Source organism: Microcaecilia unicolor, chromosome 10 (assembly GCF_901765095.1).
Source record: "Microcaecilia unicolor chromosome 10, aMicUni1.1, whole genome shotgun sequence".
Taxonomy (NCBI): domain Eukaryota; kingdom Metazoa; phylum Chordata; class Amphibia; order Gymnophiona; family Siphonopidae; genus Microcaecilia; species Microcaecilia unicolor.
The window spans coordinates 216,166,199-216,193,781 of record NC_044040.1 but is presented as its reverse complement, the minus strand read 5'-3'; the positions used below and the strand labels follow the sequence as shown (position 1 = coordinate 216,193,781).

Genomic DNA, 27,583 nt, shown 5'->3' with positions numbered 1-27,583 from the left:
CAACAAATCAACAGGTTTGAAATCCGTCACCCCGGGCACAACATCCCCATTAGCAACAGAATTACCCTTTGCCAGAGACGGATGTAACATTCCCACTCCCCCTTTATTATTATTATTAGCATTTGTATAGCGCTGAACACCTGATACAGAGAGACTGTCCCTGCTCAGTAGAGCTTACAATCTAAAAATAATATAGACAGATAAGACAATTAAGGGCGAGGGAGGTACTGGGTGAGAAGGAACAAGGGGTGGGGGGAGGCAAATGAGTAGTGGCTAGGAATCAAAAGCAGTGGTGAAAAGGTGGGTTTATATTTATATTGTAAAGAGACCCCAAACTCGTTCAGTCGCTGGGAGCACTCGCCCCCCCCCCCCCAGAGCCCCGGCCTTAGAAATATGAAACCCCAATAATAACAACAAATCAGCGGGTTTGAAATCCGTCACTCCGGGCACAACATCCCCATTAGCAACAGAATTACCCTTTGCCAGAGACGGATGTAACATTCCCACTCCCCCTTTATTATTATTATTAGCATTTGTATAGCGCTGAACACCTGATACAGAGAGACAGTCCCTGCTCAGTAGAGCTTACAATCTAAAAATAATATAGACAGATAAGACTATTAAGGGCGAGGGAGGTACTGGGTGAGAAGGAACAAGGGGGGGAGGGAGGCAAATGAGTAGTGGCTAGGAATCAAAAGCAGTGGTGAAAAGGTGGGTTTATATTTATATATTGTAAAGAGACCCCAAACCCATTCAGTCGCTGGGAGCACTCCCCCCCCCCCCCCCCCCCCCAGAGCCCCGGCCTTAGAAATATGAAACCCCAATAACAACAAATCAGCTTGTTTGAAATCCTTCACCCCGGGCACAACATCCCCATTCCCCCTTTATTATTATTAGCATTTGTATAGCGCTGAACACCTGATACAGAGAGACAGTCCCTGCTCAGTAGAGCTTACAATCTAAAAATAATATAGACAGATAAGACTATTAAGGGCGAGGGAGGTACTGGGTGAGAAGGAACAAGGGGTGGGGGGGAGGCAAATGAGTAGTGGCTAGGAATCAAAAGCAGTGGTGAAAAGGTGGGTTTATATTTATATTGTAAAGAGACCCCAAACTCGTTCAGTCGCTGGGAGCACTCCCCCCCCCCCCCCCCCCAGAGCCCCGGCCTTAGAAATATGAAACCCCAATAATAACAACAAATCAGCTGGTTTGAAATCCTTCACCCCGGGCACAACATCCCCATTAGCAACAGAATTACCCTTTGCCAGAGACGGATGTAACATTCCCCCTTTATTATTATTATTAGCATTTGTATAGCGCTGAACACCTGATACAGAGAGACAGTCCCTGCTCAGTAGAGCTTACAATCTAAAAATAATACAGACAGATAAGACAATTAAGGGCGAGGGAGGTACTGGGTGAGAAGGAACAAGGGGTGGGGGGAGGCAAATGAGTAGTGGCTAGGAATCAAAAGCAGTGGTGAAAAGGTGGGTTTATATTTATATTGTAAAGAGACCCCAAACTCGTTCAGTCGCTGGGAGCACTCCCCCCCCCCCCCCCAGAGCCCCGGCCTTAGAAATATGAAACCCCAATAATAACAACAAATCAGCTGGTTTGAAATCCTTCACCCCGGGCACAACATCCCCATTAGCAACAGAATTACCCTTTGCCAGAGACGGATGTAACATTCCCCCTTTATTATTATTATTAGCATTTGTATAGCGCTGAACACCTGATACAGAGAGACAGTCCCTGCTCAGTAGAGCTTACAATCTAAAAATAATACAGACAGATAAGACAATTAAGGGCGAGGGAGGTACTGGGTGAGAAGGAACAAGGGGTGGGGGGAGGCAAATGAGTAGTGGCTAGGAATCAAAAGCAGTGGTGAAAAGGTGGGTTTATATTTATATATTGTAAAGAGACCCCAAACTCGTTCAGTCGCTGGGAGCACTCCCCCCCCCCCCCCCAGAGCCCCGGCCTTAGAAATATGAAACCCCAATAATAACAAATCAACGGGTTTGAAATCCGTCACCCCGGGCACAACATCCCCATTAGCAACAGAATTACCCTTTGCCAGAGACGGATGTAACATTCCCACTCCCCCTTTATTATTATTATTAGCATTTGTATAGCGCTGAACACCTGATACAGAGAGACAGTCCCTGCTCAGTAGAGCTTACAATCTAAAAATAATATAGACAGATAAGACTATTAAGGGCGAGGGAGGTACTGGGTGAGAAGGAACAAGGGGTGGGGGAGGCAAATAAGTAGTGGCTAGGAATCAAAAGAAGTGGTGAAAAGGTGGGTTTATATTTATATTGTAAAGAGACCCCAAACTCGTTCAGTCGCTGGGAGCACTCCCCCCCCCCCCCCCCAGAGCCCCGCCCTTAGAAATATGAAACCCCAATAATAACAACAAATCAACAGGTTTGAAATCCGTCACCCCGGGCACAACATCCCCATTAGCAACAGAATTACCCTTTGCCAGAGACGGATGTAACATTCCCACTCCCCCTTTATTATTATTATTAGCATTTGTATAGCGCTGAACACCTGATACAGAGAGACAGTCCCTGCTCAGTAGAGCTTACAATCTAAAAATAATATAGACAGATAAGACAATTAAGGGCGAGGGAGGTACTGGGTGAGAAGGAACAAGGGGTGGGGGGAGGCAAATGAGTAGTGGCTAGGAATCAAAAGCAGTGGTGAAAAGGTGGGTTTATATTTATATTGTAAAGAGACCCCAAACTCGTTCAGTCGCTGGGAGCACTCGCCCCCCCCCCCAGAGCCCCGGCCTTAGAAATATGAAACCCCAATAATAACAACAAATCAGCGGGTTTGAAATCCGTCACTCCGGGCACAACATCCCCATTAGCAACAGAATTACCCTTTGCCAGAGACGGATGTAACATTCCCACTCCCCCTTTATTATTATTATTAGCATTTGTATAGCGCTGAACACCTGATACAGAGAGACAGTCCCTGCTCAGTAGAGCTTACAATCTAAAAATAATATAGACAGATAAGACTATTAAGGGCGAGGGAGGTACTGGGTGAGAAGGAACAAGGGGGGGAGGGAGGCAAATGAGTAGTGGCTAGGAATCAAAAGCAGTGGTGAAAAGGTGGGTTTATATTTATATTGTAAAGAGACCCCAAACTCGTTCAGTCGCTGGGAGCACTCCCCCCCCCCCCCCCAGAGCCCCGGCCTTAGAAATATGAAACCCCAATAATAACAACAAATCAGCTGGTTTGAAATCCTTCACCCCGGGCACAACATCCCCATTAGCAACAGAATTACCCTTTGCCAGAGACGGATGTAACATTCCCCCTTTATTATTATTATTAGCATTTGTATAGCGCTGAACACCTGATACAGAGAGACAGTCCCTGCTCAGTAGAGCTTACAATCTAAAAATAATACAGACAGATAAGACAATTAAGGGCGAGGGAGGTACTGGGTGAGAAGGAACAAGGGGTGGGGGGAGGCAAATGAGTAGTGGCTAGGAATCAAAAGCAGTGGTGAAAAGGTGGGTTTATATTTATATATTGTAAAGAGACCCCAAACCCATTCAGTCGCTGGGAGCACTCCCCCCCCCCCCCCCCCCAGAGCCCCGGCCTTAGAAATATGAAACCCCAATAACAACAAATCAGCTGGTTTGAAATCCTTCACCCCGGGCACAACATCCCCATTCCCCCTTTATTATTATTAGCATTTGTATAGCGCTGAACACCTGATACAGAGAGACAGTCCCTGCTCAGTAGAGCTTACAATCTAAAAATAATACAGACAGATAAGACAATTAAGGGCGAGGGAGGTACTGGGTGAGAAGGAACAAGGGGTGGGGGGAGGCAAATGAGTAGTGGCTAGGAATCAAAAGCAGTGGTGAAAAGGTGGGTTTATATTTATATTGTAAAGAGACCCCAAACTCGTTCAGTCGCTGGGAGCACTCCCCCCCCCCCCCCCCCCCCCCAGAGCCCCGGCCTTAGAAATATGAAACCCCAATAATAACAACAAATCAGCTGGTTTGAAATCCGTCACTCCGGGCACAACATTCCCATTAGCAACAGAATTACCCTTTGCCAGAGACGGATGTAACATTCCCCCTTTATTATTATTAGCATTTGTATAGCGCTGAACACCTGATACAGAGAGACAGTCCCTGCTCAGTAGAGCTTACAATCTAAAAATAATATAGACAGATAAGACTATTAAGGGCGAGGGAGGTACTGGGTGAGAAGGAACAAGGGGTGGGGGGGAGGCAAATGAGTAGTGGCTAGGAATCAAAAGCAGTGGTGAAAAGGTGGGTTTATATTTATATTGTAAAGAGACCCCAAACTCGTTCAGTCGCTGGGAGCACTCCCCCCCCCCCCCCCCCCCCCCCAGAGCCCCGGCCTTAGAAATATGAAACCCCAATAATAACAACAAATCAGCTGGTTTGAAATCCTTCACCCCGGGCACAACATCCCCATTAGCAACAGAATTACCCTTTGCCAGAGACGGATGTAACATTCCCCCTTTATTATTATTATTAGCATTTGTATAGCGCTGAACACCTGATACAGAGAGACAGTCCCTGCTCAGTAGAGCTTACAATCTAAAAATAATACAGACAGATAAGACAATTAAGGGCGAGGGAGGTACTGGGTGAGAAGGAACAAGGGGTGGGGGGAGGCAAATGAGTAGTGGCTAGGAATCAAAAGCAGTGGTGAAAAGGTGGGTTTATATTTATATTGTAAAGAGACCCCAAACTCGTTCAGTCGCTGGGAGCACTCCCCCCCCCCCCCCCCCCCCCCAGAGCCCCGGCCTTAGAAATATGAAACCCCAATAATAACAACAAATCAGCTGGTTTGAAATCCTTCACCCCGGGCACAACATCCCCATTAGCAACAGAATTACCCTTTGCCAGAGACGGATGTAACATTCCCCTTTATTATTATTATTAGCATTTGTATAGCGCTGAACACCTGATACAGAGAGACAGTCCCTGCTCAGTAGAGCTTACAATCTAAAAATAATACAGACAGATAAGACAATTAAGGGCGAGGGAGGTACTGGGTGAGAAGGAACAAGGGGTGGGGGGAGGCAAATGAGTAGTGGCTAGGAATCAAAAGCAGTGGTGAAAAGGTGGGTTTATATTTATATTGTAAAGAGACCCCAAACTCGTTCAGTCGCTGGGTGCACCCCCACCTCCCCTACCCTCCCCTCCAGTCAAGATCAGCAGCTCTTCTTGTTCAGGAAGCAGGTGTCAGCAGTTTGTGTCATTATTATTGTTTTGTACTCTTGTGGTCGCACAGAAATCCTGACCAGTGCAGTTTGCTGGGAAGCCAAATCTCTCTCTGAAGATTTATTTATTTATTTAATTTATTTGTTGCATTTGTAGCCCACATTTTCCCACCTATCTGCAGGCTCAATGTGGGCTTACAATATTACATCATGACAAGCGCCGTTTTAAGAGTAAACAATTGGTTACATACAGAAAAAACAAGTGTAACATATTGGAGAAACCAGTCAGACTAAGAAATAAATAGTGTTGTATTGGACTTCCTATAGTTGATTATTATGGTAAGCCTTGTTAGAAAAGTTTTTAGTGATCTTTCATATGTTTGCATGGATTGGTGTGTTAGTCAATCACTCTCATCAAGAGTATTGGAAATCCTAGAAAATCATTTGCTGTCAAATCATTGCCCTCTCTCCTGGGCAAGAAAAGGTTTGGGTACCAAAGTACATGGTGGCTCTAAGGGTTGGTGCACCTCACAGAGCTGTTGGTTCTGTCAGTTGAAATGCGTGGCAGGGACAGATTCCTTCAAGTTTAATTGCTGGCAAGCTTGTTTTATGTTGATATTAATGGCATAGAAACTGAAACTGCTCTTGTACTGTTTGCAGAACTGTGTGCAGGCAAATAATAATGATAAGGTTGTCCTAAGACTGCCTTTGTCCTTGTTTATACATAGCCTATGGGGCTTATTTTCAAAGCACTGACACAAAGTTCCATAAGTTTATTTTAGAAGTCTGTAAGTGCTTTGAAAATACTTCTCCTCCAAGAGTACAATTATTACAAAGCAAGCAAATGATTTATTTGCAAAAGAATTCAGCTGAGCACTGGGGACATGAGAATACTAATTTCCAGTGATCTTCAGTTAATGGTAAAAGACCTTAGACACTGCCATGCTGTTGCTGTATTCTGGAACACATCCTCACTTTAAGCAATGATAAGTGTAGAGGAGAAAGCTAATAGCTAGAGATATGCATCGCCAAATGTTTTGGTTTGTTCTTGAATTTTTCCTCTGTTTTTAGATATGGCTCTCTTGGTCCATGTCAGACCTATTGTTTTGATATATTTGTGCATGCAGTTTGATTGTACATTCAATGAATGTTTAGTCGCAGGATAATGTCTCCAAATGGCCGGACTGTGTGCTCTTCTTTTGGTTGCTACCGTGTTTTCTGCAGTGGGGGACAGAATGCCTCATTTGTTTTTGTTCTTAATTTTTGCCCATACTATGAGCTTTGGCCCCTGCCAAAGTATGTTTCGGATAACCTCAGTCTCTCAGGTGCAGTGTTCTCCAGCTGGATTTGTTTTGTGTGTGCTGTGACAGTAATGAACCTCACTCCTAAGCCAGGGTATGTGAAGCATGATCCTCAGCCTCTGTTTAAAGTGCTTTTTGCTTAATTTCATGTATGTAGCGTCTGTATTGTCAGAGACAAGCCAGGCCCTAAAATAATTAGGCCTTGAAAAAGCCATTACTGAACAAGAACCAGATTGAGAAAGTGTGTGTGCAGAAAAGGGTATGTTGTTTGACAGTTATATGTAAGTGTGTGTGTGTATGTATATATGTATTTTGTAAATGATGGCAGATAAACCTTGTATTTTTGTTCATCCAAATTGACTAATATGGTAGCCACACTAACGTCTTTAAAGCCAGCCACCCTCTATATTGATTCTGTGTTTTCTTGAATTCGGTCACTGTATCCTCTACCTCCCCTGAAAAGCCATTCATTCCAAAGCCAATAATAAACAAGGTATTTATATACTGTCTGATCTCTTGGCTGTAGAGGTTTCCCAATAAGAAGATTATTTGCCCAACTCCGTAACATAGAGATGTACAAAATAAAAGTAATTTATACACACAGTCTGTTCATAGTACCTGTTGAATTTAACCAGATCTTCACTAAATATCAATTTCCAGTAATCATGCTCACACCTGATTGTAACAGGCATTGGAATTCCATAGTTTGGCAGCTACTGTGAGGTAAAAAGTTTCTTTCGAGTGGAAACCAGAGACATAGAGGAAGCTGAGGGAAGTTCAAACTTATTTGAATGAATTTAATGTTTTGACACAGGCCATGTCTGATTTTCATTAACAAAGTCATATAAGGACAGTTTCCATATGTTATCTTAAATACCAAGCTAGCATAAGATTTTAAACTTGATATGAGGTGATATAGGGAATTGATGAAGCATCATCAGATGTCACACTGTTTGGGTGCCACAGGCTGACCAAAAAGAATTTCTAAGCGCACCTGGGTCAGTTGCCTATATGTGTTACATCTTATGAACTCTAGAAAGAAGCTTTCTTTAGCTCAGTGCAAGTGTTACAGCAAGCATTAGCAGTAAATTTCAGATCATACTCCACAAGCCCTTAGCCTAGTGATTAGTGCAGTGGACTTTGATCCTGGGGAACTGGGTTCGATTCCCACTGCAGCTCCTTGTGACTCTGGGCAAGTCACTTAACCCTCCATTGCCCCTGGTACAAAATAAGTACCTGAATATATGTAAACCGCTTTGAATGTAGTTGCAAAAACCTCAGAAAGGCAGTATATCAAGTCCCATTTCCCATACTTAGGAGTGAGGTTCATTCCTGTCATGGTGTACTCAAAACTAACCCACTTGGAAAAATTGTCCCCCTGAACTTAGATTTGTAAAGAATTTTTGGTGCAGTTTTGTAAAAATTGCAGCCTAAATAATAGTTTTTGAAGTACTGAAATTCAAGGAATTGCAATAATCAAGTCAAAATGATTGAATGGATAATCTTCAGAAACTAGTCCAAAGAGAAGAATGGTCTAATCTGCTGCAGTACATTTAATAAGGAGGTGAGGTGGTGAAGACTTACCAGATGAAATGAGACGAGAACAACAGGCGATTTACCAATGGACCACTGAAGTACAAGCTAAGTGCCTATAAAGTTTATATGTATTGTATTGATATTGATTAATACTACGGCGACGTAGCACAAAACAGCCTTAGAACATTCGGGACATTGAAAGCAAACAGAGGAGAAAGATTCCCCATGACAACTGTTTGGTGATTGGGTGCTGCGACACAGGAAGGAGCGGACAAGAAAATTTATTGAGATATTTTAAAGCACAGTATGAGCACAAGTGGGTGTTTGCTCACAAATAAAAAAAATGGAGAAAGTCTATGATTGAGAAGCTTATCCACCCCTAGAGGCACGTATCTTTATGGTGTAGTCTCATTTGGGTGAGTCATAACCCTGAGATTTCTCCACTTTATCATAAAAATATTTTGTATTCTTATAAGAGTTTTTTTTTTTAACTTTTTGGTATATCTGTTTTTTTTCATCCTCTCCTTCCTAGTTACACTCTGGTTATTTATTGGCAAAAAAAAAAAAAAAAGCATAATTTAGCTACCTGGGTTCAAAATGGTGGAACTCGGTTCCCATAGTCATAAGAAGCATCACAAACTACCTCCGGTTCAGAAAAGATCTAAACACCTACCTCTTCAGGAAATTCTATAATATGCACTAATCATTCTGGAACAACAACACACAACACAACCTCTAACTGTAACTCTAGACTTCGCGCCTTCTGTCTCGCTGCACCCTACGCCTGGAATAAACTTCCTGAGCCCCTACGTCTTGCCCCATCCTTGGCCACCTTTAAATCTAGACTGAAAGCCCACCTCTTTAACATTGCTTTTGACTCGTAACCACTCGCCTCCACCTACCCTCCTCTCCTCCTTCCCGTTCACATTAATTGATTTGATTTGCTTACTTTATTTCTTGTCTATTAGATTGTAAGCTCTTTGAGCAGGGACTGTCTTTCTTCTATGTTTGTGCAGTGCTGCATACGCCTTGTAGCGCTATAGAAATGCTAAATAGTAGTAGTAGTGGAACAACAATACACAACCCAACCCTAACTGTAACGCATCTTTTCATTTAATAAATGAACTAAGATATATCTTCTCAAGAAACCCAATGACTATTCCATATGCACTAATAGTTATCTTGCCAACCACTGTAAAACACAGCATCATACAACCTTGTAAATTGAATCAATGTCATCTCTAACAACTGTTAAAGTGCAAGCCACATTGAACTGAAATTCAGTTTTGGATAATTGTGGGATACAAGTATGAATAAATAAAATAAAATTTAACAAACGCTCCTCTGATTACATGGCGAATATGAATTTTTCCCTCTAAAAATGATTCGATTCAGACTCCTAAACTGAGGACCATTGGCTGGAGGTTGGTTAGCCTTCCCACCTACCCAAAGCAAAGGTTGTTTTGTTTGTTTTTATTGGACTACACTGTTCATTTGTTTAACAGCTTTTTGCTTGGAATATCAAAGTAGCATATACAAAAACATTAATACATATTTAAAAGAGAAACAATTACACAGTACAAATACACATAACATTAATGGCCAAAACCAACTAAACAAAAACAAGAGGTGATATTCTGTATATCAGGTTCAATAGTCGGTCATTAAAATAACCAAAATCCTCCATCCTCAGGCCAGCACAGAATGAGCTAAATATGGCAATAACCTAGAACATTCAAGTGAATCATGAAAACCTTCCAATATTAGTCTGGAGAGAAGAGAGAGGTTGGGTGAGAGATGGGTAATCAGAAGTTAACAGGCAGTACACTTTTATGGCTTTGGATGTGTTAGGAAATCCCTGGTTAGTTTCAAAGTATCTGGTCATATAATATGAAAAGTGCTATGTTCCTGGATCGTGTCGAAGTTCCCTTTGAGAATCCTAGTAATAAGGTCATTGAAGCAGCTCTTTTGTCCCAGAAAGCGTTCTCCCGTGGAGGTGTCACCTGGGTCTCCTTTATGCCAAAGCTTAAAATAATTTGTGGTACTACTAAACTTGAGCCCCCTTGGAACCCGGTATGGATATCGGAGGGCTGCATTTAGGGGTCCTTTTACTAAGGTTTAATAATGGTTATTAGTAAATAAGACAGCCATAAGAATATAACAGGTGTCTCATCCTTAGTACATTCCCTGCCCCTCTTCAAATCCTTGCTCAAAGCCCACCTCTTCAATGTCGCCTTCGGCACCTAACCTATTCAGGAAATGTAGACTGCCCCAATTTGATTACCCCTATTTGACTGACTGTACATTTGTCCTTTAGCTTGTAAGCTCCTTGAGCAGGGACTGTACAGTGCTGCGTAACCCTAGTAGCACTTTAGAAATGTCAAGTTGTAGCAGTCGTAGTAGCACATGCTAAATCTGTTAGTGCGTCTTAGTAAAAGGACCCCTTAGTCCAGAAAGCAGAATATATATATATAAGAAACTGGTGGTTCAACAACATACAAATTTAGAATGAGTTAAAAAAAAAAGCCTTGATAGATGAGGCTGGTACTGCAGATATAAAATGCTGTTTGGTGCTTGTAGAATCTAGATAATCAACGTAGAAGCTCTGTTCCTGCCACTCGAGCTAGTGAAATTTCTCAGCATATATTTTGACTTCTCAGTTCCTTTCTCTGTTTGGAAATTCATTTTAGTTTATTTGTAATGTAGCGATTACATATCCTTGGGAAAGAACTGGCCATTTTCCTGGCCAGCTAATGTACTTGGCCGCTGTCGTGGACAGGATGCTGGGCTCGATGGACCCTTGGTTTTTTTCCAGTGTGGCATTACTTATGTACTTATGTAGAAACCACTCGCACTTTAACACTTTCGGAAGGAACTTCATGGCGTTATTTTGCCAGGGTGTGATAGGCGATGATTCTGAGATCAGCTAAGAAGCTGACATGTAAGGACTGGATCCACCCAGCCTTACGAAGGCAGGTAGCGATTTCATAGCTTTTCAACAGGAATAATAGTGGATTATACTAGCAGGGTTATATAATTTCATAACACACACCCTCTTTGATTCCAGTGCCAAATTCCAAAACTAGTTCTTTTGCAAAACCCTTAGTATGTTATGTATACATTGTTTGGTGATTTAGTTCAGTTTCTGCCAATTGTAGACACTTAAAGCAGGTGGAAAGAAGGTGCAATGCAATCTGGAGAGGCTCTGGCAAATGTATAAGGTGCATCCAGTCTGTCTTATCTTTTCTGGCTTTTTTTTTTTTTTTACCCAGTATATGAAGGAGGAAGTGCCATTGGACTGAGCTAGCAGGAATATTTTATTCTGTCTGCTACTCAGATGAATTTAGCAATTACTAGATGTAATTAGCAGGCCTTATGCTTTTCTCAGGGTAGGAGCTCTTAGACTGCAATAAAGGGAGGAAAACCCAGTGCAAATCCAAGAAGCCCTTGCATTTGGATTATTAGGGATATTTTGTTTTCAAGTAAATGTTTTTCCAGGGAATTTACTGGAGTTTACTTCAAAGAAGACAAAATGGTTAGTGCAGTGGACCTGGGCAAGTCACTCGGCCCTTTATTACCTCGGGTATAATATAAAGCTTAGATTGTGAGCCTGTTAGGGACAGTGCAGTGTACTGTAATAGAAATTTGTAAACTGCATAGTCATCTCAGGGATCACTTGCAGTATATAAAGTGCAGAAAAATAAGTACATTTTAAAAAGATAATTTTCCTGCAATACATATGAGAGATTAGTTCAGTGGTCCCCAAACCTGGTCCTGGAGGCACCCCCAGCCAGTCAGGTTTTCAGGATGTCCACAATGAATATTCATGAGAGAGATCTGCGTACAGTGGAGGCAGTGCATAAAAATCTATCTCATGAATATTCATTGTGGATATCCTGAAAACCCGGCTGGCTGTGGTGCCTCCAGGACCAGGTTTGGGAACCACTGGATTAGTTCTTTATAATGGTTTTACTGCGGGTCTTGGTTACTAATCACCCAGTATTGCGAGGAAAAGAAGCAAAGTTGCTAAGTTAGACTCCTGTATTTATTTTTATTTTATTTATTTATTGCATTTGTATCCCACATTTTCCCACCTATTTGCAGGCTCAATGTGACTTACAGAGATCTGCCCTATTGTCAGTGAAATTTGCAGGCCAATTCTTTGAACTCCCATGATAGAGCCAACAGTGCACACCCCATTATTTATCACTGGAAAAATGATTCCAACTCGGAGCTGGTGGTGGAAGATTTGAAAAGAGGATTTATTTGATTTCCAGTTTTAAAATCTGCCGGTTTTGATTTCTTTTGGAAGCAGAAGAAAGCCCATGCAAGCCTGTAAAAGCGCTGGGACTAAGAAATGTGCACGAGTCCAAGCAAATCCAAACGTGAAAGCATATGCTGGTGCCAGTTTCCTGTGCTTAAATATAAGACCTTCCAAGAAAAAGATGGAAAAGTTTATATTTAAGGGCTTCAGAAGAGTTTTGCGGTAAGTGCATCTCTTGTGAACTTGCGCCAGGCAAGTCCAGCCATGCAGCACACGTCGGCACCATTCTTCTGACCTCATGGAAAATCGTTCAAATGCTCATTATAATAATTGATGGAATTTAGTATGTAGCACTTATAGATTTGATCTTATATTGCTAAGAAATCAAACTGTTTTACAAAAATTAGAGACCTAACGCCTAATTATCCGCACTGTCATGTTTATCGTTCTATGTTATGGTTGATTACTCTATTTTTTCATAAACCTAAATAAAGATACTCAGTTTCTTATCCCCCCCCCCCCCCCCTTTTACAAAGCTGCACAGCAATGTCAACACAGCCCATTCTCTGAAAAATGTTGAAAAGGGGCAACACAGAAGCATGGAGGGGAAGGGGAAAGGAGTGCCGAGTGGTATGATACTCCCAGCAGAACACAGCTGGTACTTTGACCTGAGCCTGGATTCAAAAGGTTGAGAATAAAATCCCCTTTTTATTTTGAATAGTGCTGAGAGGAAAAAGGAAGTAGCTACCTCTGTATTTCAGAGAAGAGACCGTTTTTTTCCCACTGCTATCCTAGCTCCCACCTCTTCCAGTGACCTGATCTGATTTTGACTCATGCACTGGCTTGCCAGCCAGTGCAGCATTTGAAGAGAGCTTCAGTCCAGTTTCTGTTCAGAAGGATTAAAACAGCACAGCAGGCTGGCCTCTTATCGACCAACTGCAAAAACTGAAGAACTGAAGGGGCTTTACAGTTAGAGCTGTACCAAATAGCATATTTTACTATTCAGCCATGTATGAATAACAGGCTTTGAGCTTTATCATAAATAATAAAAGAAACAACATAAAATCGGAGATCAATAGAGCCCTGGATTATACTTATTTGGCCGAATAAAAATAATGTATTCAGGGCATTGTTCGGGGCCGAATCAAATACGAGTATTTGTTACAGCCCTATTTAGAATATCTGTCCCTAAGTTTTCTCACGTCTGCGTTCTGTTGAGTGTGTAAATGCAATGCATACAAGACCTTCTTGTTATTTGAATGATTCTTTGTGCACACAGAACATTTATCATAGGATGTAAAGATGTGCTTTTTTTGTGCCTGTGGGGAAAAATGCTAAGTACACTTCTGGTAGGAATCTGAACCTATAGTTTGTGTGTGAGGGTCTCTGATCTATTTCCTCCTTCAATGCTTTACAGAAAGGAGCACTGGAAGCTCCTGGGGAACTTGAAGACCACAGTCGAGGGCCTGGTATCGACCAATAACCCCAATGTGTGGTCTAAATACGGCGGCTTGGACCGGCTCTGCAGAGACATGAACAATATCCTGTATCACGGGCTCATTCAGGATAAGGTAGGTCTTTGCGGTTTATCTGCCAAACTGCTTCTCTGCTGGGATGAGGTGGTGCTGCTGGAATCGCCCTCTTTAAAGGTCCACCTGTGAATTTCACGAGGCCTAAATTGTGTAGCAGTGGGAACTGCACTTTTATTTTCTTAAAGCAGCTGTACTCGTCTGCTGGGCTTGGAAACTGCTTGTCAGAGGTGAGCCGTATACTTTGCATTATTCACCTGATAAAATGACCACAGGCTTCGACATATTTAACAGCGTTGGTGGGGATCTGGTCAAAATGCTGCTGCGGGACATTTTTGAGATATATCGGCAGTGTTCTGTGTGGATCCCAGTAGTGGAGGGTCCTGAATGTAGCTTTTTAAGTTCTTTGGTGGACACAAAAAAATCCCTGGATGCTTAAAATTTGGTGCCTTGACATTTTATGCCAGGCCTAGAAACCTAGATCAGCAGTGCTGTCCCGTTGTATGAAATTTGACCTGTGGTAAATGCACCTCAGTAAATCTAGCCCTCGTATTGTAATCCCGGGAAATACGGACTGTAGGTGAATGTAACTCGCTCTTTGGAACGGTGAGTATAAGTTTTCATGTTTATTTATATCTTGATATGCCGTCTATGAGCAAACTAAGTGGTTTACAATGCATGAACAAATGCAAATGTTAGTGTGGAAAGAACTACAAATATATTGATAGGAAAGGGACAGAAAGTAAAGAAAAAGAGGAAGAAGAGAATTTAACAAGCTATTTATAGGGTTGTGAGATCGCTTCAGGGTTGACGTTCCACCCACTCTCCAGGAGGAGCAAAGGGGGAGGAGGACAGATGTGAAATGGATATTGAGAGATCAGTTCTTTAAATGTTTTTCGTCCTTCTTGGGGAAATAGACAATATAGTGTTTTGAAGAATGGTGCAGCATCAAAGGGTAACACATTTTTGTTTTGTGCTCTGTTCAAGATTCTTTGGGGAACAGTTTTTTTCTTTATTATGGCATTATATAAAAACAGAAGATTGGGCTTCATCTAACTTTCTTAAACATAATACGCAGAAAACAGCATGGTTTGGTGACCAGCAGAAGGTCTCTTCTGAAATAATAAATCTTTCCTCCGGTACTTCTTGATCAAAGTACTTGGTTTAGAATCTAAAATTATACCATCTTATGCTTTGGTAAGGAAAATTATTTTTTCATCTAAGGAAATTGAGAGCTATTAGGGTATCCTTAAACCCTGGTGGATTTTGAGCAGTAACTTGGGTGTTCCGGGTTTGGGGTCAGAGTGGGCTGGAGCCCCCGCAAAGGACAGACTCCGTCGGACCCTCACTCAGCGTGCGGTGCCTTCACCTGGGGAAAGAAGCGTTGGCAGGTGGGATTACCCTCTTCTCCCCTAGGAACTCGAACGTTAAGGTCCAAATCTCTGTGGGGAAACAAGGCTGGCAGTTAAAATAGGCTGCCTGTGGTGAGACAGCTGTTCACCTTCTAGTCCAAATGACCACCCTGCAGTTAGCAGCTTAAAACTCAAAAACGGTTTATTCTTCAACTTCAAACCACAGGAACATCCAACTGTATGAAATGTTCATCAAATAGTACAATCCTTAAATCTTCCTCTGATATTCCCCAGTAGAACTCTTGTATTCTCCTAATGGGGTATATGTTACAAGGCACTCTTAAAACAGGGTTATTTACGCTTTATACAGCTCCAGTCCATGCGTATTCCCAAAGATGGTGTTCCAAAGGCTGCGCTCCTCTCTGTGATTCGGGTTCAGACCCTTCTGGTCCAACCTCCACTCAAGGTGACCTTTGCGTTGGCTCACCCTGGCTATGGGATGGGCACTCCCTGGCACCTATCCCACGCTCCTGGGCTGGGTCTCTCCAGTGCCCACCCAGAGCTCTCCTTCACAGTTACTGCTTGTCCTTAGCCAATGGGATCCCCCCTTCTCCTTCCATTGGTCACTTGACGGGCTTGCAGGCAACCAAAGACCCACAGCAGCAAAAAGAAAAGAAAAAGCCCCCCCCCCCCCTCCAAAGGGCAACTAACTCTTTATTAACAGCTAATGCCACTTTCCCCGTTACTCTTCCTTTCAGTGCACTTTCTCTCTGTGTTTTATTCCAAAGCTACTCCCCTTGGGTTGGACTGCCTCCCTGTCACTCCCCCCAGTGACCCTCTACAAAGACTTACTGTCTTAGTAATCCCAAAATAACAGGGAATTACAATTGGCAGCATAAATATACAACAAGTGCGACAACTCCAACCTCTGCAGAATACAGCTGCTAGGTTAATCTTTGGATCAGGCAGGTTTTGTGACGTTCGCCCCCTGTTGAATAACTTACATTGGCTAAGATTAGAACCTCAGATTCAATTTAAAATAGCCTGTCTGGTCTATAAATGTGTTTATGGTGCTAATTGTTATGGTAGGAAACTTGTATTCCCAAATCATAGAGAGCGTCTAAAACATCTGCCTCTTGATGTCCCTTCTTTGAAAAAACAAAAAAAAACATGCAGTTGAAGTCTGGGAACATTCTTTGCATTCCAAGGCACAAAAATACAGAATAGTTTACCTACAACAGTTCACTTAACTACTCCTTACAGTTCTTTTCAAAAGGTCTTAAAAACGTATTTGTTCGTTTCTTAATGTTTTATAAAAATGACTTGGATATTTTTATTAAGATTATTGCTTTTAATGTAATTCTATCCGGTTGGGATATCTCTTTGGTCTGTGATACGCTTTGAATCGCAAGTTAAAAGCGGAAGAGAAATCGCAGAATAGAATTGTGCTCTTATGGACTATTGTTCAGTTGTGATAAGCGTCGCGACATAAAAAGGTTTTCAATTCAGATTTAAATGTAAGATGGGAAGGTTGTAATCTTAAGGATGATGGCAGTGAGCTCCACAAGGTTAGAGCTATCCCACTAAAGATTCAAGCTTGAATAGCGTCTAAAGGTGTGATGTGGAAAGAGGGGATCATTGACCGATTTTTTTAAATAACGCATCCAATTCCCAATGTAAGCTTTTATAGTAAACTGCTTGTTATTTTATTTATTTTTTATTTTTGTTACATTTGTACCCCGCGCTTTCCCACTCACGGCAGGCTCAATGCGGCTTACATGGGGCAATGGAGGGTTAAGTGACTTGCCCAGAGTCACAAGGAGCTGCCTGTGCCTGAAGTGGGAATCGAACTCAGTTCCTCAGTTCCCCAGGACCAAAGTCCACCACCCTAACCACTAGGCCACTCCTCCACTCTGTTATGGGAAACAGAGAAACATGAGAGGTTTTGGTTAGCTTGCTGCTCCTCTTAACAATGCTTTAAATTTATATTTGAAAGAACCCTTAGTGTGGTGTGAGTGAGGTGTAGGGCTTTGTATTGTAGCAGAAAGGGTTGGCCATGGTGGTGCATGTTTCTGCGAGAGCGCGGGATTAATCCTTTCACAGCCGGCTCCCGTCTATGTACAGCTTCTCCATGGACTCCCTGAGTTGTTCATGTATGGTGCTGGTTACCCTTCTGAAGTCGCAAGCAGTTTATACCTGGGCTCCAGTGGCTCAGAACAGGGCAGTCTGACTAGCCCACGATGTTCAAATGAGGTAGAGGAGATTTTTAGTGCTGAGTGGGCCTGCTGGCCTCGGGCCTAGAAGGAAAGAATTTGATAGACTCTGAGATAAGATACCTGTCTGTGGGACTGAAGTGACCATAGTAAAGGATTTTGCTGTAGTCAAAGCCTGGGTAGATTCCTCATGGGAAGACTTTAAGGTAATAGAAGAAATCACTCTGTGTAGCTGAATCTTACCCCAGTAAATATTAATTTTATTTTTGCTAAAGAAGCTTTGCTTTGTGAGGGCCATGTGGGAGCTTAGAAGCCCCTGGTGCAGAGAACTGCATCAGCCTGCTACATACTTAGTGTGTTTTTATTTCCTAACGAGTTACTGCATCATTCTCTGAAAAGCTTTTTCAGTGTGCTGATTTGTTTCTGGGCAGGTGTACTGCAAGGAGCAGGATTACTGGCGCTTTGTGAAGGATATTCGCTGGATTAGTCCACATGCCTCTCAACACATGGAGAAGGTGAGTGTCGGAGAAGGAAATCACTATAACTGATGGGAAACTTTCACTTCATGGGAACAAATTTAAACAATTTAAAAGTGGAACTGTTAAACTCTTTCTCAGGGGCATAGCCAGAAACCCAGTTTTGGGCAGGCCTGAGCCAAAGGTTGGTGGGCATGAAAACCCTGCCCCCACCCGGCATCTTCCCGCCTCCAGTGATGCGGGGGGGGGGGGGGGGGGGGGGTGTCTCTTAGCTGCATTCCCCTAAACCCTCGCTACCTTTTAAATACTTTGCCAGCAATGAGCAAGGACTCGTACCCACTGTTCATGCCGGCACTGAGCCTTCCCTCTGATGCAACTTCCTGGTCCTGTCAACAGGAAGTTGTGTAGAGGGGGAGGCTCAGGGCTGGTGCAAGTAGTAGGTATGAGTCCCTGCTCGCTGCCAGTGAAGATGAGGAGGATTTAAAAGGTAGTGGGGAGCTTGGGGGAATGCAATTAAAACGACATCCCCTTACCCCACCTTCCTGATCGCCGTGGGGGAGAGAAGGGAGAGATGGTGGGAGTCTTTGGTTGATGGGGTTTGGGGACTCCCGCCAGCCACATCTGTGCTGGATGGGCCTGAATTCAAAGTGGGCCATTTGCCCACTTGTGGCTACGCACTGCTTTCACTTGCATTGAATTTGAGACACGTTACAGTGTCTTTAGGATGACCTTCATATTACTCAATGAAATACAGCTAAAAGTTTAAAAATAATAAATGATTTGCTTATATGTTCCTCAGCTTGAGCTGCTGTAGAAAAGAAGCATCAGCTCTTTTGATTTGAAGTGTGGCCTAGTGGCTAGTGTTGACCTGTCTTCGTGCCATCATAAGACTGGTTTGTGCAGCCTGCTGAAGTAGGATCAGAAGAATGTTCTGAGCTGGGCATCTGATTTCTCTGTAATGTGATGTTGTCATCAGCCCTCTCAGGGAACTGAAAATAACAGTGACTCACTTTGAAGATTGTGGTTTCCAGTTTCTGTGTTTTTTATCAGGAAATCTCCAGTGTAAAAACTTGAATTTAGAGCAGGTGTCAGAATTTCTTAGCAAAGCATTGAAACCAAAGCCCTTGAGGAAGTAGTGTATTTCTTGGGTTCAAAAATAGCCAGATAGAGAGTGGTAATAAATGCAGATCTTCTTCTCTCCTCCTGTGTTTTGTTTGTTTTTGTTACATTTGTACCCCGCGCTTTCCCACTCATGGCAGGCTCAATGCGGCTTACATGGGGCAATGGAGGGTTAAGTGACTTGCCCAGAGTCACAAGGAGCTGCCTGTGCCTGAAGTGGGAATTAAACTCAGTTCCTCAGGACCAAAGTCCACCACCCTAACCACAAGGCCACTCCTCCACTGTTGCTACTATTTGAGATTCTACATGGAATGTTGCTATTCCACTAGCAACATTCCATGTAGAAGTCGGCCCTTGCAGATCACCAATGTGGCCGCGCAGGCTTCTGCTTCTGTGAGTCTGACGTCCAAGAAGCCTGCGCAGCCTTCTACATGGAATGTTGCTAGTGGAATAGCAACATTCCACGTAGAATCTCCAATAGTAGCAACGTTCCATGTAGAATCTCCAATAGTATCTATTTTCTTTTTGTTCCATTTGTACCCTGCGCTTTCCCACTCATGGCAGGCTCAATGCGGCTTACATGGGGCAATGGAGGGTTAAGTGACTTGCCCAGAGTCACAAGGAGCTGCCTGTGCCTGAAGTGGGAATTAAACTCAGTTCCTCAGGACCAAAGTCCACCACCCTAACCACAAGGCCACTCCTCCACTGTTGCTACTATTTGAGATTCTACATGGAATGTTGCTATTCCACTAGCAACATTCCATGTAGAAGTCGGCCCTTGCAGATCACCAATGTGGCCGCGCAGGCTTCTGCTTCTGTGAGTCTGACGTCCAAGAAGCCTGCGCAGCCTTCTACATGGAATGTTGCTAGTGGAATAGCAACATTCCATGTAGAATCTCCAATAGTAGCAACATTCCATGTAGAATCTCCAATAGTATCTATTTTATTTTTGTTACATTTGTACCCTGCGCTTTCCCACTCATGGCAGGCTCAATGCGGCTTACATGGGGCAATGGAGGGTTAAGTGACTTGCCCAGAGTCACAAGGAGCTGCCTGTGCCTGAAGTGGGAATCGAACTCAGTTCCTCAGTTCCCCAGGACCAAAGTCCACCACCCTAACCACCAGGCCACTCCTCCACTGTTGCTACTATTTGAGATTCTACATGGAATGTTGCTATTCCACTAGCAACATTCCATGTAGAAGTCGGCCCTTGCAGATCACCAATGTGGCCGCGCAGGCTTCTGCTTCTGTGAGTCTGACGTCCTGCACGTACGTGCAGGACGTCAGACTCACAGAAACAAAAGCCTGCGCAGCCTTCTACATGGAATGTTGCTAGTGGAATAGCAACATTCCATGTAGAATCTCCAATAGTAGCAACATTCCATGTAGAATCTCCAATAGTATCTATTTTATTTTTGTTACATTTGTACCCCGCGCTTTCCCACTCATGGCAGGCTCAATGCAGCTTACATGGGGCAATAGAGGGTTAAGTGACTTGCCCAGAGTCACAAGGAGCTGCCTGTGCCTGAAGTGGGAATCGAACTCAGTTCTTCAGTTCCCCAGGACCAAAGTCCACCACCCTAACCACTAGGCCACTCCTCCACTCCACGTGGTGGTATGCACGGATGTGAAGGGGAATCTTGAACTTGCTCAGTGATATGCACTCGGCTAGCAGTGTGGCCAGGTGCAGGGAAGCAGAAACTCATTTTCTGTTGACTTGATGGGGCAGCCAGCATGTAGATACTTGACTTGAAGTTTTCTTTTTTCATTATTTCCCTCACTCCCGTCAGACAGGTTACTGCAGTGCTAATGCTCTGTGGAGCCCAGTTCAGTCTTGTTGATCTCGAGTGAGCGAATTGCTGGATCTTCCTCCTCCTGCCACACCTTGTCACCATCAAATCACAAATAATGTTGGAAGGGCTCTCGCTTATTTTGGATTAGGTTAAATCTGAAAACTTGCCCATTACTTGCAGTGCATGGCTCACAGAATTTTCTCGAAACCATTTGTGAGCGTGTAACCTGGAGGGCAGATGTTTTGAATGGAGCAGTCCTGTTCATCTGGATAAAAATGATAGTGGTAATAAGTTGTGATACTGGCAGTTAATGGTTAAATAGATTGTGAACTGATATCAAAGGATAGTGTTTAGTTTTTTGTTTTATTTTTGTTACATTTGTACCCCGAGCTTTCCTACTCATGGCAGGCTCAATGCGGCTTACATGGGGCAATGGAGGGTTAAGTGACTTGCCCAGAGTCACAAGGAGCTGCCTGTGCCTGAAGTGGGAATTGAACTCAGTTCCTCAGGACCAAAGTCCACCACCCTAACCACTAGGCCATTCCTCCACTGTTGTGACTATTTGAGATTCTACATGGAATGTTGCTATTCCACTAGCAACATTCCATGTAGAAGTCGGCCATTGCAGATCACCAATGTGGCCGCGCAGGCTTCTGAAACAGAAGCCTGCGCAGCCTTCTACACGGAATGTTGCTAGTGGAATAGCAACATTCCACGTAGAATCTCCAATAGTAGCAACATTCCACGTAGAATCTCCAATAGTAGCAACATTCCATGTAGAATCTCCAATAGTAGCAACATTCCATGTAGAATCTCCAATAGTAGCAACATTCCACGTAGAATCTCCAATAGTAGCAACATTCCACGTAGAATCTCCAATAGTAGCAACATTCCATGTAGAATCTCCAATAGTAGCAACATTCCATGTAGAATCTCCAATAGTATCTATTTTATTTTTGTTACATTTGTACCCTGCGCTTTCCCACTCATGCCAGGCTCAGTGCGGCTTACATGGGGCAATGGAGGGTTAAGTGACTTGCCCAGAGTCACAAGGAGCTGCCTGTGCCTGAAGTGGGAATCCAACTCAGTTCCCCAGAACCAAAGTCCACCACCCTAACCACTAGGCCACTCCTCCACTGTTGCTACTATTTGAGATTCTACATGGAATGTTGCTATTCCACTAGCAACATTCCATGTAGAAGTCGGCCATTGCAGATCACCAATGTGGCCGCGCAGGCTTCTGAAACAGAAGCCTGCGCAGCCTTCTACACGGAATGTTGCTAGTGGAATAGCAACATTCCACGTAGAATCTCCAATAGTAGCAACATTCCACGTAGAATCTCCAATAGTATCTATTTTATTTTTGTTACATTTGTACCCTGCGCTTTCCCACTCATGGCAGGCTCAATGCGGCTTACATGGGGCAATGGAGGGTTAAGTGACTTGCCCAGAGTCACAAGGAGCTGCCTGTGCCTGAAGTGGGAATCAAACTCAGTTCCTCAGGACCACAGGGTGCCACTCTCCCATGGCAGGGGGTATTGCTGTGTTTGTCCACGTAGCAATCTATATAGGTCAGTCACCAGGTGTCACGCATAGCGCTCTCCGTTATATACCTATGAGCTGCATGGTGCTTCGCACACTAATTCGTTAGTGCATTTTAAATGTGTTAGTAAAAGGACCCCTAAGAAAGCCATAGAGAGATGTCCAAAAAGTGACAAGTCAGCATTTGGACGTCTTATCTCACAGAAACGTCCACATCAGTATTATCAAAACCTCTTTTTGGACGTCTTTTTCTCTGAAGTCCGTAAGAAGGACGTCCAAATCTCAAGGGGGTGTGCTAGGGACATGTTCAAGGCGGGACTTGGGTGTTCCTAAGACATGGATGTCTCTCAGCAATAATGGAACAAAACAAAGATGTCCAAGACTAAAACTTAAGACGTTTTGAGCTAGACCTGTTTTTATTACGAATAGCTACAGTGGGAATTGAACCCACTTCCCCAGGACCAGTCTGCTGCACTAACCACTAGTCTACTCCTCTATTCCATTCAAGAGGTGCCCCAAATGACCACTGGAGGGACTCTGAGATCACCTCCCCTTCCTCTCCCAAATCACAAAACATTTTTGCAAACAGCGCTTTCAAAAGGAAAAGATAGACTTTTTTTTTTTGTAGAAAATGACCTTTCCTGTTCTGATTTTGTACATTTTACAAAAAATTGTCCAAATTCAGACTTGGATGTCCTATCCAAAAATGCCCCTTGTGCATTTGACTTGCCCAAAATCACAAGGAGCAGCAGTGGAAATTGAACCCATGTTGCCAGACCAGTGGACGTAGGGGTGAGGGCTGATCTGACAAGGAGAATAAAGAAAAGAGAGGCAGCTTGAAAGTAGCAGTTTCTATGCAGCAGAAGCTGTAACTGCTGTTACAGAAATGCGTTGGGTCCCCTCTGTTAAATTTCAGGGACTTACTTTGTCTTTTACCCCCAGACACTTCTAATGTTTAGAGCAGCAAGCTAAGAACCAGGAAAGTGGGTTCAAATCCCACTGCTGCTTCTGTAGATGTTGGGTAAGTCATGTAAAGGGCAGTTCTGTAAGCTGGGCACAGAAGTTATAGAATAATAAGTCATGTGTGTGATTAATGGCACAAATTGGTGTTTATGTGTGAAAGTACCAGGCACTTATAGATGCCAGAATCGCTTGGTGCATAAATTTGAGAGGTGCACATGTGGGCGGCTCCTGGTTATCTCTCTCAGGTGTGCACGTAATGAACGGAATTCTGTTACGCGCACTTTAGGACAAAATTGGCGTAACTGGTGCCTAAGGACTTATATTCTGTTAACGTGTCTTGGCAACCAGCCTACAACACTGGGACTCCTAAATATTGATGCCAGTTTATGGAATTGCAACCCTAACTCTCCATTGCCGCTGGTACAAACGTAGTGTAAGCCCTCTAGAGACAGGAAACTACTACCATACCTGAATGTAACACAAGAGCTGAATCCAGAATCTCTTCCCCTTGTGTATAGTTTCCTTTCCAATCTGCATTGGGTTTGGAAAATAAAAAGGAGACCTGTGCTGAAGCTTTATGGTTACTGGCAGCAGGTCATGAGAAATAACTGCACAACAGCTCTAATAAAAAGGATTTTAGAGATTGCTTTTCAACTGTATCTGCCTTGACTAACAAGTGCACTCCGGGTCTGTATTGTTGATTAAAAGTAATTCTGTTTAAAAATGATTGTTTAACTTTGTGTGAAAATAAGTTGGAATGCAGAAGATAAGACACAGCTCTAATTAATTTGGTATGTGAAGAGGAGGATGGTGCTTGTTTTTGAAGTTCAGACTGGCCACCTGGACTTGGAAACATGTGACCAAATTACCACAGTATGGCTTGTTTACCTATTCTATTCTCAAGCATTCTGTAATTTTCCTTGGCTCTGAAAATAAGCTTTAGCTTAATAAAAAGGGGGGGGGGGGGGGACTTGTTGCAACAGAGCTTTGAGGCTCATCTGTGGGTGGATGCATTGAGCAGAAAAGACTTGTTCCTGGTCATAAGGAGACTTTGGGCTTTTGCTGCAAGTGGCCTCCCAGCTGATGAGATAAGGGCCTGAAATTCCTGACCAGTGATGTTTTATGTATAATATGTATATATCTGTCTTATAGCTTTCTTTTAGTTAGATGATTTAATCATTGTATATATATATCTTAATCATTGTAGATTTTAGTACCTCTAATAAAGGTCTCATTTACCTAATACGAATCCAAAAGAATCCACAGTAATTATTGAGAAGTCTGTGTCAGTGAAGCAGGCTGTAAATCCATAGCAGAACAAGCTTCTAGGGCTAATTCCAGAACCAGGGCCCTGCGTGTAGCTGAGGCGCAGTACATGACCACTCCACTTCTTGACCTGGCAACGTTCTCTGTTTTTGTAGTTTATCTCCTCGCAAGAGAATGGACAGAAGAGAGGCGATGGAGTGAATGCTGGGGACACAGCCCAGCTCTGGCTACAGCACAGCCTGCAGTTCCACTGCCTGTCTGCCCAGCTGAGAGCTCTGCTGGGAAACAGACAGTACACCAGGAAGTTCTACACAGGTAACTACAGGAGAACAGAATGAAGGACCCTGCTTTATATTTGAAAGCTGGTTAGCCCGTGGTGTGTGTTCTCCAGCCAGTATCCTGTCTCTGGCTTATGGGAATACGTTATACTCCAGATACAAATGTACAGTATTTAGAGCAGGTGCAAATTACTGCAGTTTGGATTTATGCATTGAGACACTCCCAAAGAAATGAAAAGGTCATGAGATAGGAGACGATGTGCTGTTGTGTATTGGGAACTATTTAAAAGGTAGAAAATGGAGATTAGGATTAAATGGCCAGTTCTCTCATTTGAGGAAGGTGAATAGTGGAGAACAACAGGGATCCGTACTGGGACTAGGGGTGGGGGGGTTGATCGTATTTATAAATGATCTTAAAATTTGGAACAAAAAAAACAAGTGAAGTGATCAAATTTGCAGATGACACAAGTATTTATAAAATGCTTAAAAACTCCAAAAAGCGCTCAAGTTGAGTGTGAGGAATGAATATAAACCAGATGTCTACAGTGACCAGTTCTAATATCAAACAGCACACCCTTCAGTCTCTCTCACCAAACTAGTCAGAGAGAGCTGCATGTTCTGAAAAAGTAAGGACATAATAGATCAGGTAGGTAGCTGCTGCTTTTAGTTTTGATAAGGGCCTGAAATTCCTGATCAGTGATGATGTATACATCTGTATACCTGTTTGCTTCAATCAATTTGTCACTAATGAATGTTAATGCATTACCCCCTTATTTCTCACGCCTGAGATGTACTATTTATCTAATTTACTTTATAGTTTATTCTAACATTTATGAACTTTAAATGTAATACAACTTTGTATTTCTCATCTGGAAATGGCGATCGCCATTAAGGCATAATGTAAGCCACATTGAGCCTGAAAACAAGGTGGGAAAATGTGGGATACATTTCGCAAGAGTGGAATGGACTGAACTGAATAATTAAAACACCCGAAGCGTTTGCGTTGCAGATAGCAAAAAATGTTACTTACAGGTTTTGTTGTACACAAGGAGGGTAATTTTTATAGAGATCTTCACACGTGTAAAATGCCTCTTGCATGTGCAAGGCCACACAATGACAGGAACGTGCAGTGATGTGCTGGAGCAGGCTCTCACAGGCTCGCAAGAGCCGGTTGTTAATTTTTTGAGAATTTTGGGAGCCGGTTGTTAAAGTAGGGCCCTCCATGGCTAGTTTAACAACTGGCTCCCAAAATGTGCTGCTGAATTCCCTACTTTGCTGGTGGGGATGCTGAGCACTGCCAGCCAAGTAAATAGACTGCTGCTGCTCCCTGCTCCTTGTTTCCAGCTCTGAGCAGCAGGCTGGGACTTCTCGAGCATGTGAGAGAAGTTCCAGCATGCTGCTCAGAGCAAGACGTTGGGAGTGGTGGCAGTCCTTTTATTGGCTGCCAGCAAAGGTATGCCTAGCGTGCCCGCACGAAGGGAGGGAGGAGAGAGAGGCAAGTGTTGCTCCCCCCCTGGCCCTTCCAACTGCAGACTGGCTACGTCCAGAGAAAGAGCCTGTTGTTAAAAATTTACCAGCACACCCCTGGGAACGTGCATGCTTTTATGCTGGGGAGGAGTTTGAGCGGAGTACGGCTAGAATTGCAATTTACACTCTAATTTATGCACAGCTGTGTCCCTTTTGCGTTCTGCAGAATTTGTGCTGGTATTTTGTAAAGAGACAGACTCTTAGCTTTTCACAAAAGTTTTTAAGAACTTATTTGCATGCTAACTTATTCTTAAACAGATATTGAATTTAAACCGCCATGCCTGGTATGTGTCCTATATCAATTATTATATTTGTATTCTCTTAACTAAAGTACTGTACTGCACTTTGGTTCAAGGTTCTTTATTCCTGATATACCGCTAAAGGGTACTTGCCATCATAACGGTTCACAATTATAATATTGGAGTGAAATGGCAGTTAAGTGTCTAACTCGAAGGGGGTACGAGCGCCCGACTAAGTGTGAGCTTTAGCGACTATTATCAGGCATCCAGCTTTACAGCTGCCGTAGAGCAGGCAGGAAGTGGTGATTTGCTGACTTACCCTTGTATTGTATAACGCATTAGGTACACAAATTTGCTGTTATAGAAGACTTGCTTAGCTGCTAGATTTTGGGCACTTAACCTTTAGCCACGTTATAGAATTGACTGACCTCCCCCCCCCCCCCCCCCCCCGCACGTTATAGAATTGACGCCCTGGAGGGTAATTTTTAAAGTCATATCTAGTTAACACACACTTTCACACGCCTGTTTTGCTTGCCTTCATAAATTCTTGTGTAGACATGAAAGAACATGTGAATGTGTAGGACCCTGGTACTTAGAGCAGCTCGAGGGTTCTTGTAAATGTTGGTGCTTACATTCCGGAAGTGTATGTATAAATGAAAGAACAATATAATCTCCGCATTCAAGTGTGGACCCGGTGTCCTGCATGCCCTCAGTGAAAGTAAACGCCATGAAACTTTTGTGTAAATTCATGCTAGTCGGTATTATTAAGGGATCACGTATGACTAAAAGACCAGCATTTGTGCATGTTGTTACCTGGCAGCTTCTTATAAAATTATCCCCATAATGAAAGTGCGTCGTCCTGTGTTACAGTTCCCTATTATACTGCATTTCACTGGTTCAGGGTTAACTACCTATTCTGAAATCACACATTGAAAGTATCAAAGAATCGTTTGTGGCATTA

General features: G+C 43.1%; 1 protein-coding gene across 2 annotated transcripts in view; it reads left to right on the top strand.

The window, feature by feature from the left end:
- RUBCN (rubicon autophagy regulator) overlaps positions 1 to 27,583 on the top strand; it is an 84,969-nt gene that overhangs the window by 3,924 nt on the left and 53,462 nt on the right. For both annotated transcript variants that reach the window (XM_030216063.1, XM_030216062.1), the window contains exons 2-4: positions 13,743 to 13,896; positions 17,851 to 17,934; positions 24,734 to 24,893. In XM_030216063.1, the coding sequence (XP_030071923.1) occupies positions 13,743 to 13,896; positions 17,851 to 17,934; positions 24,734 to 24,893 (398 nt within the window). The remainder of the gene's footprint in view (positions 1 to 13,742; positions 13,897 to 17,850; positions 17,935 to 24,733; positions 24,894 to 27,583) is intronic.